This window comes from Bufo bufo, chromosome 10 (assembly GCF_905171765.1).
Source record: "Bufo bufo chromosome 10, aBufBuf1.1, whole genome shotgun sequence".
Taxonomy (NCBI): domain Eukaryota; kingdom Metazoa; phylum Chordata; class Amphibia; order Anura; family Bufonidae; genus Bufo; species Bufo bufo.
The window spans coordinates 116,609,632-116,620,403 of record NC_053398.1 but is presented as its reverse complement, the minus strand read 5'-3'; the positions used below and the strand labels follow the sequence as shown (position 1 = coordinate 116,620,403).

At 43.8% G+C, this 10,772-nt stretch overlaps 1 protein-coding gene across 2 annotated transcripts in view; it reads left to right on the top strand.

Annotated features, from left to right (window-relative positions):
- Positions 1-4,320: 4,320 nt before the first annotated feature.
- The window catches only part of BCO1 (beta-carotene oxygenase 1), a 37,284-nt gene continuing 30,832 nt past the window's right edge, over positions 4,321-10,772 (top strand). The window contains exon 1 of one of the 2 annotated variants that reach the window (XM_040409714.1): positions 4,321-4,430. Coding sequence is in view for 1 of the 2 variants with exons in the window: in XM_040409713.1 (XP_040265647.1) it covers positions 7,635-7,731 (97 nt within the window). In the remaining variant the exon portion in view is untranslated. Of the gene's footprint in view, positions 4,431-7,567; positions 7,732-10,772 lie in introns of those variants that run through there. The other variant, XM_040409713.1, reaches the window with a different exon arrangement.

Genomic DNA, 10,772 nt, shown 5'->3' with positions numbered 1-10,772 from the left:
CAATTTGCTGGGAAATCACACTGAGGCCTCATGCACACGGCTGGTCCCCGGCCATGGCCGTAATTGCGACTCGCAAACGGCGGTGCGGAACGGAGGCATGGAACCCCACTACGGAGTGCTTCCGTTTTGTTCCTGTCCATGCTTCCGCACTGCAGTGTGGACGGATCACAGTCCCATTCAAGTTAAATGGATCTTGATCCGTCCCGGCAGCCGCACGGATGTTGCCCGTGCATTGGGGACCGCAAATTGCGGTCCCCAACGCACGGAACGGCCGCACCAAGGCCGTGTGCATGAGGCCTAATAAGGAGAAGATAAGAAGCAGAGGTCCCGATCTCGCTTACTACTTATCAGTGGGAATGGGCTCCATTCCAGATTTTGATATGGGCCCCCATCTCTGCTGTGCCATATATCATTCTTTCTCCTCTCACCCATATCTTATCACCTGGCACAGAGTGATGTACATCGCCTTGGTATCTTTCAGGCTGCCCATGACAAATAGCTTCCCTTGGCTTCCAGGAACGGATATATACCAGAGAAAAGATATGAAGTGGATAATATACGACAGATCTGTCAGCTCGCATATTTCTTAATATTCATTTTTAGCCAGGGGTGAGAAATAAGCGCTTACAGGGGAAAACAAGAGGAATCGCATGTCAATAAATCGGGCATTTTACCTTGCATGCAAATGCCCAAACCTGCCAAACTGAAAAGCGTACACATTACGCAGTCAGCATATCCGGCTGAAAACACTGCACCGCGCCAACACTTGGATGATGTCATTTTCATTAAAATGACCATAACAATCTGTCGGCCACTCTGCTTTTTCTGTAATATTACACTAAGTTTAGGGCTAGACTATGATTTTTGGCATGCAAATGAACATACAGGGGTTGTCCGGGTTCACCTCTGAGGCCAGTGATCCCAGACAGGGATTTTCCGGAACTTTTATACTGGTGACCTATCCTCTAGATAGGTCATCAGAATCTGATCGGTGGAGGTCCGACACCAGGGATGCTGGCCGATCAGCTGTTTGAGAAGGCACCAGTGATCGCGCCCTCTCTGCTCACCAAAGACAGCACCATGCAGCTGTGTTTGGTATCGCGCTCTGCCCCATGGGGCTGAGCTGTGCCTAGACCACATGACCAATGAACGCAGCGTCACATTGCCTCGGCAAAGCTGCGAAAAGGCTGTGACGCTACTGCAGGTGACGATGCCTTCTGAAAAGGCTGATCGGCAGGGATTCCGACTATTGGACCCCCACCAATCAGATACTGATGACTTACCCAGACAATAGGTCACCAGTTAAAAAATCTTTATCTCTAACTCCTTAGATGCTGCAGTCAATACAGACAGTGCATCACCAAAGTGATGATACAGGGGGAGGGGGCTAACTCTTCAGCCAATCTGTGTCCTTAATATACAACTGTAGGGTGCCAATGGGTTGCATTGAAGATTCGCAGGTCTGCCATGGACAACAAACGTAAATATCCATCAAAAAACGACCAGACCGCATGAATTATAAGTAGATTTATTAACAGATTACATACAGGACAATCCATACATAAAGAACAAGTGCAGGGAAAGGCGGCATCCTCAAGAGGAAGACACCGGGGCAGTGATTCCACAGAACATCCACATTAAAGTACAATAAAGTGCATAGTGCCAAGTTTGTCAAACAAATAAAACGCAGAATCGGTTACCCATGTGTGCTTCCTCAAGGATGGCGCCAGCCCTGACGCGCGTTTCGACGAAACTTTGTCATGGACAACAACTGTAGCCTCCAACTCTGACGGGAATATTACACTGCAATACAGAAGTACTGCAGTGTAATATAGAAGTGATGAAATACAATACAATGTGGTCTACTATTACACATACAGCCCTATAGTGATATACAGTGTACTATTATTACACATACAGCCCTATAGTGATATACGGTGTACTATTATTACACATACAGCCCTATAGTGATATACGGTGTACTATTATTACACATACAGCCCTATAGTGATATACAGTGTACTATTATTACACATACAGCCCTATAGTGATATACGGTGTACTATTATTACACATACAGCCCTATAGTGATATACAGTGTACTATTATTACACATACAGCCCTATAGTGATATACAGTGTACTATTATTACACATACAGCCCTATAGTGATATACGGTGTACTATTATTACACATACAGCCCTATAGTGATATACGGTGTACTATTATTACACATACAGCCCTATAGTGATATACGGTGTACTATTATTACACATACAGCCCTATAGTGATATACAGTGTACTATTATTACACATACAGCCCTATAGTGATATACGGTGTACTATTATTACACATACAGCCCTATAGTGATATACGGTGTACTATTATTACACATACAGCCCTATAGTGATATACGGTGTACTATTATTACACATACAGCCCTATAGTGATATACGGTGTACTATTATTACACATACAGCCCTATAGTGATATACAGTGTACTATTATTACACATACAGCCCTATAGTGATATACGGTGTACTATTATTACACATACAGCCCTATAGTGATATACGGTGTACTATTATTACACATACAGCCCTATAGTGATATACAGTGTACTATTATTACACATACAGCCCTATAGTGATATACGGTGTACTATTATTACACATACAGCCCTATAGTGATATACGGTGTACTATTATTACACATACAGCCCTATAGTGATATACGGTGTACTATTATTACACATACAGCCCTATAGTGATATACGGTGTACTATTATTACACATACAGCCCTATAGTGATATACGGTGTACTATTATTACACATACAGCCCTATAGTGATATACGGTGTACTATTATTACACATACAGCCCTATAGTGATATACGGTGTACTATTATTACACATACAGCCCTATAGTGATATACGGTGTACTATTATTACACATACAGCCCTATAGTGATATACAGTGTACTATTATTACACATACAGCCCTATAGTGATATACAGTGTACTATTATTACACGTACAGCCCTATAGTGATATACGGTGTACTATTATTACACATACAGCCCTATAGTGATATACGGTGTACTATTATTACACATACAGCCCTATAGTGATATACGGTGTACTATTATTACACATACAGCCCTATAGTGATATACGGTGTACTATTATTACACATACAGCCCTATAGTGATATACGGTGTACTATTATTACACATACAGCCCTATAGTGATATACGGTGTACTATTATTACACATACAGCCCTATAGTGATATACGGTGTACTATTATTACACATACAGCCCTATAGTGATATACGGTGTACTATTATTACACATACAGCCCTATAGTGATATACAGTGTACTATTATTACACATACAGCCCTATAGTGATATACGGTGTACTATTATTACACATACAGCCCTATAGTGATATACGGTGTACTATTATTACACATACAGCCCTATAGTGATATACGGTGTACTATTATTACACATACAGCCCTACAGTAATATACGGTGTACTATTATTACACATACAGCCCTATAGTGATATACGGTGTACTATTATTACACATACAGCCCTACAGTAATATACAGTGTACTATTATTACACATACAGCCCTATAGTGATATACGGTGTACTATTATTACACATACAGCCCTATAGTGATATACGGTGTACTATTATTACACATACAGCCCTACAGTAATATACGGTGTACTATTATTACACATACAGCCCTATAGTGATATACGGTGTACTATTATTACACATACAGCCCTACAGTAATATACAGTGTACTATTATTACACATACAGCCCTATAGTGATATACGGTGTACTATTATTACACATACAGCCCTATAGCGATATACAGTGTACTATTATTACACATACAGCCCTATAGTGATATACGGTGTACTATTATTACACATACAGCCCTACACTGATATACGGTGTACTATTATTACACATACAGCCCTATAGCAGCACACATAGTATCAGCGGTATTCTTTATTATGATATAGTAACAAGTCTTTCCTCCCTCTATTTATGTGACCATTCATTTGTGTGACCATATGACCACAAGTGTCCCTGGTCAGACATGTAATCTGTGCCAGGAGGAAGATCCCCTCGTTTAGAGGAAGTGTGCACGTAACCGCTGTGTCATGTGTGTATGTGAAGACAGGACCGGAAAAGAACAAGTAAATAGAAGGTCTGGCAAAACATGAGATTTTAAAGAGACATAGGCAACATTATGTGAGCAGGGCAGGACGGGCAGGACGTGTCTTGGACTGCCAAATGCCCAGCGTGCATCAGGAAGTCTGAGAATTGGTGGCACCATCTTGAATGATGTGACAGGAGCCCAGAATCAGCAGATTTGTAGCTGAAGAGGGGGTCATCACCATGTAAGTGTTCTATTAGTTGAGTTAATGTGATTTTTTTTTCTTGAAAGGTAAAGTCACTTTAATATATCTGAATAGTAGCTGAATGCTAAAACATGCAATAAGCTCCTAAGCTCCCCCTAGTGGTGGCTACAGACAACGGTTATTTAAAGGTCAGTAGTGGAAATATGCAGCTACAACTCGTAGCCAGATATAGTAAGAAAACAATCAGGACAGAATTTTTAACAATTACTTAAAGGGGTTGTGCTATAAAAAATATTCTACCTATTTGAAACGAGCTACTTTTGTAATTGCATGTAATTAAAACTTTTGTATAGCCACTGAGTTATTCAATAAAATGTATCTGTAGAGCGCCACCTGCTGTTTGTTCTTTTCCTTATTTCTTATTCACCTCACTGAGGTGGTCGGACATGCTCAGTTTAAATCTTCAACTGCCACCAGCTGTATGTTCTGTTAGAAGTTGTGGCAGGGAAATAAATCCAGCAGAGCAACTGGGAAATAAATCCAGCAGAGCAACTGGAGCAATGAATGAGGAGATCTCTGGATCCATGCGAGGTACAGGGCTGGTTCTAGCTCTGTTAGAAATAGGTTTTCATGTCCTATAGAATGCCCAATTTTCATTTTTTTCATCAATCAGGGCATAATCTCTTTATAGACTTGTGTACACAGATCTAAGCATCCGAGGTATGTATTTCAGGTGAACATCCAAGAATCCAAAGAGAAAGAAATCCATCATGGGGACTCTGGTGGCTTTTTCTTTTGGGTTCCTGGATGATGGCTTTTGTCTGACTATATCTGTGGATCAAGGCGCTCCAGCAGTCGGCATTAAAGAGATGAGGTGGATTTAGATAAACCAATAATCGTCCAGATTGGGAACGACCGTGATTGGGTAATCGGATAATTTGTGCGCACGCAAAAATGATGGTTTACCGGCAGCAGATCGTGCAGTGAAAACACGATCTTCTGCCGGCAAATAACTAGTCCTTATGGGGACAAGCTATGGCATTAGCGATCACTCCTTCCCATTCTCTGGAGGAGATCGCTCCATGTAAATGCAGCGGACTCCTCCTCCGCTAGTGGTCAGCAGATTGTTGGGAAGGAACGCTTCCTTTCCGACAATCTGCTGTAAAGGGACCTTAAATGTTTTGTGGATCACCTGGTAAACGTGCAGCAGATCTTGCGGTCTAAAGAGTGATCTGCTGCCCAGAAACAATGATTCTGTATGAGGACGAGCGATGGCGATCCCTAGTCCTCATACTGTAAAGGAGATCGCTGCATGTAAATGTGCGGTGTCCTTCAATGAGAGAGCGGAAGACTGTCAGGAAGGAACGCTTCCTTCCCAGCAATCGGCCGGTCCATCAGCCCATCTAAACCGGCCTTAACAGGAAGGATGCAAGCTGATCAACTATCTATCTGTTCTGCTGGAAACTGAACCATACAAAAAAAAAGTTTTTTTTTTCATTTGCATAAAGTTGCTGTCCTGCATATTCAGGGGTGCATCACCAATGAGGCGAGGTGAGGCGATTGCCTCAGGCAGCACCAGATAGGGACAAGTGGGGGGCCTATTCATTGATTCATTGATTTCTGACATATTTCTGTATAACTACATGTTGCGTTAAAGGGGTTAGCCACTTTTCTAACATTTTATGTGTCCTTATTGTCTTTCGTGATGCCTGTTCTTCAAATGACGTCATATAGTGGATGCCTTGCTTCATCCACCCGTCCATTCCGCAGTGTTCGCTCTCGTCCTTCATTGTACTATGTAGAAGCCTGCTGGTCGCAGGAGGGCGCTTGGGCAGCGCATGCGCCAAATTTTTCATCGGGAGTTGGCTCAATCAGACCTGCAAAAGCGGAGCGGGAGCAGGCTGGGCCCCGCGTTGTAGGATTGTCTAAATTGACAGGAGGCAGGGCAACATAAGTAAGAGGGTCAGCAATACCATAGCACAAATACTATGGACCACAGTGCAGCACAATATATTGCCCTGAAAGCTTTCCCTCTGTGTTGGTGGTCAATAGCTGCCATTTTCTGTCCTCCTCCTCCAGTTGTGTCAGATTAAGTTATGGAGCAGGGGTTTAGGAGGGGAGATGCGGGCCATAGTTGAATTCAGGAGGACATGTGCAGTCACTGTCTGGGTACATGAGTACTTGATTCTTCGGGTTCGTTCACACAAACGTTTTTTGCGTTCCGTATACGGACCGTATTTTGATTCCGTATACGGAACCATTAATTTGAATGGGTCCGCAAAAGATGCGGACAGCACTCTGTGTGCTGTCCGCATCCGTTGCTCTGTTCCGTGATCCCGCAATAATTATGAGACATGTCCTATTCTTGTCCGTTTTGCGTTAATTACCACTGAGAGCTCGTTATGTTCCCGGCCAGCGGCAGAGATGGGGGCTTGGGCGGCCCCCTGGGAAATCTCCCTGTAAATTCTATGGCCAATCGGCCCCTGTTAGCACTCGATCCAGTAGCAGCGCTGCAGTGGGAAAGGGCAATTCAGTATTAAAGAAATCCCAGCAGCTACTCTGTAATCCAAACAGGTTAGTGCTTAATTTCATTCCATATAGCACAGTGTCAGGACGCGTTTCGGCTCGTCCGGCCTTACTCATCTGACACATGCGTATTGTAAATAAAGTATTTTATACAGGTAAAGGTGAGTCACGCACGGACGCTCAGAGGCAGCGCCATATTCAAAAGAGAACATGAACAGAAGCAAAAGAATACGAACAATGCGCTTCCTCCGGCGCCTGCGCAGTACAATGTAGGACGGGAGCGAGCACTGCGGAATGGACAGGTGGATGAAGCAGGCCATTTGAAGGTGCCGCGAACAGCATAGACAATGTTTACATCTGGGGAGGCGACCACAAAAAAAGTAAAAATAAACAAGCTTAAGGAAAAAGGCCATCTGCACAATGAGAACATTAAATACACAGACAGTAGGAACACTTTAAGATCTGTCTGCAGCAAGTATACAGCCCTGGCAATGCAGAGGTTAATCCGGGGTGCACTGGCCCTTTTCCTATCTCTTTCTCTTGGACAGAGATAAGCTCCTTCATTGTGTCCCAGGGGAGGAGGGAGAGGAGGGCGAGGAGGGGGGTGTTCTGCTATTGTACAGATGTAAACACACTATCAGCCGCCTGCACTTTGCCCAAGACATCTCTATAAATAAGCTGCTGGAAGAGCTGAGCCCTCCTCAGACAGGACCAGCCATGGAGCAAAAAGAGGACAAGGTGGAATCAGTAGTGGGTGTCATCTTCTCCAAAAACCGTCAGGAATGTCCTGAGCCAATCAAAGCAGAGGTGCAAGGTAAGGGGGCACTCCGCCCTGAAGGAGACCTGATTGCATGCAAGAATAAGGGGCCTAGTCATAGCTTAGTTAACTCCTTATGGGTTGAAATAGACTCTCCTTATAATGCAGGTTAATTTCACCAATCTGTCACATATAAGCCTCACGGGCAGGGCCCTCTCTCCTTCTGTACCAGTCTGTAGCTTAGTGCAATTGTCTGTATTATGTATGTGCACCGCTTATCATATGTACAGTGCTGTGGAATAAATGGTGCTTTAATAATAAATAGGTGTCACGGATGGTGTTGCAGAAAGCTGGAACTTATAAATAAACAAGCGACTGGCTTGATCCCAAACTAAGGAGCATATGGGTGAGCCCTATAAAACCCCTAGAGCTCTCCCTGACTGCTATGCCCATGCAAAGGTCTTTATGGTAGACGATGGCATGCCCACGTACCTTATACTATGTGACACCTGAAAACCCTATAATAGTGAGGGGACACGACCACCGGCTCCCTGCACTTAATACGGACGGAGTCAGGGTCACCTACAATCAAGCCAGCAAGGAGACACAAATAAAGGAAACAGACTTATCTGAGGAATCAGGAGAAGCAGCCTCCAGCAGTGAACAACTCATCCAGGAAGAAGTATAAACCGCAAAGTGAGGTAGTATGGGAGGGAATATAAAGGGAGACAATCAGTGCAAATATGTGACAGCTGGGAGAAGGAAAGGAGATGACAAAGTGAAACCAAAACAAAGAACGTCATGCAAGAGGTAGTGAAGAACGTCTAACAGACCTTCGGCGGTGACAATAGGTCACTGGAATTTGGGCCCTGAGCTCAAATCTCGGGCAGGTAGCTGTATGAATGGGCTGTGTATGCTAACGTGTGCTTTCCAGAAACCTGTAAATCTGCTCCGCCAATGGCACTGTACACTGCGGGTCCATAAATACACAGGTGCAGAAGGTGCCAAAATCAATGCTCCTTGATGCCCTCAAAGGGGTTGTCCCATGACTAATGTAAAAAAAAATTAGAACCAGACAACATATAGTACATGACAGTCTCTTTCTAACAAAGCTAGAACCAGCCCTGGACCTCACATGGATCCAGAGATCTCCACATTCATTGCTCTGCAAGATTTACATCAATATCAAATGTATTATGTTATAGCAGACCACTTTCTGTACCTTTAAGACCACCATGGGGCGACATCCAATGTCCATATAGGTTTCCTACAAAAGATATAGATAAGTATGTATGCTTATGAGTTCTGTGAAGAAGCGGGGGCAATAGAAGGCCTTACAGGTATCTAGACCATAGCACCAGCCATCTATGTAATGTGTATGGGAGTGCCTCGACTCTCCACCGGACAGCATATGTTGAGGGGATGTAGGATCAAATATGTTTGATTTCACCATGAATGTTCCTATACCGTGATCTCTCAGGATACAATGGCCCCAGGATACCATATTTCCAACATACGATGGTCTTTTCTGACCCATTGTAAGTTGAAACTAGATTCAGCATACAATGTCTCAGACTCAGATCCAACCAATCAAGGTCACTTCTCTGGTAAAGTAGCTGTATAAGTTGCTAGTTAGCAGCTATTCCTGACTGTCATATGTAAGGACTAGTTGTATCTGTCTTAGTTATCTGCTTATTTTTCTTAAATCTTAATTTTCTCTTATCTTGGATGACATTTCGGGGCTTTGGAACCGATTACTCAACTTACAATGGTTTCAACATACAATGGTCGTCCTGGAACCAATTAATATTGTATCTTGAGGGACCTCTGTGTTCCCAACGGAGATATGCCGGAAATGTCTGGCAGCAGCGTATCCCCTCTCCCCAATGAACATACTCGGCCAAGTCAGGAGAAATAGCTGTCAGTCAAACAGCTAAAATGTATGGCCACCTTAAGTCTCTAAAGGTCGTGTATAGGATAAATACCTATTGACTTAAGAAGTGAAGGTAAAACGTTAGCAGAATTAAGGGCCCTATTACACTGGCCGATACTCGGACGGGACGAGTGCCAATGGATGATACTTGTTGGCAGGGACCTATACAAAAGGTGAAGGTGAGAGGAGGGATCACTACACAGTCATCCTCCCTCATTCCATTCTATTGATTACACCAGGAGATGTGCTGCCGATAATCGGACGTCTTTCATCCTGATGAACGATGCCAATCAGCCGACAAAAGAGCGTTTGTTCGGTCACTGCCAATTATCAGGAACGAGTGTTCCTATTATCATTCCTTAAAGGGGTTGTGCAAGAATGGGGGTGGGGTTTTTGGTAAATTCCTGCCCCATCTCTCCCACTTGGCTGGATCTGTAAAGGGAAGATTATTTACCTGCTTCCTGGCGCTGGCTCCTCACTCCTTCTTCTCCCAGCTTTCGATGCTCCTTCGCCGAAAACATCCGGTTTGACATCACCACAGCCAATCACTGGCGGCGGTGACCAGATCCCTTGCGTTATGTGACCATTAGTCATGACACAAAAGGAGTAGGTCACTTCTGTGGCCAGTGACTGACTGCAGCCATGTCAAAATGGATGTTTACAGCAAGGTAGCCCAGCGGACCGTCGTAGGCCTGGAGGAGGAGTGAGGAGCAGCGCCGGGTAGTTTCTGCATCCTGTGATAAGGGCAGCTATTATTTAGACACAGTGGATTGCGTGTTTTTTTTGGACCACAGGATGCAGTCACCTCTGATGATCACCTTTGGATTAATGGATGCATGTGCCCTTTAGTAAATAACACAACCGCAGCATCTAATTGTCAGCTCCTACACATTAGTTTCAGGTCACTGAACAGTTTTCTAATTAAAGAGCTATTCCAGGAGGCCCATGGACAGTGGTCACAAAAGATGCAGCATTGTTTGCAAAAAAAAAACTATTTAGTGTATTCTGAGTTAAGATGGGGGGAGGGGGGGGGGGGTTGGTGTCCCCATTCAGGACCCTCCTCTATTTAGGCCTTATGCACATGACCATATCCGTTTTTCCGGTCCGCAAATAACAGATCTGCAAAACACTAATACCAGCTGCGTGCATCCCACATTTTCCCCCT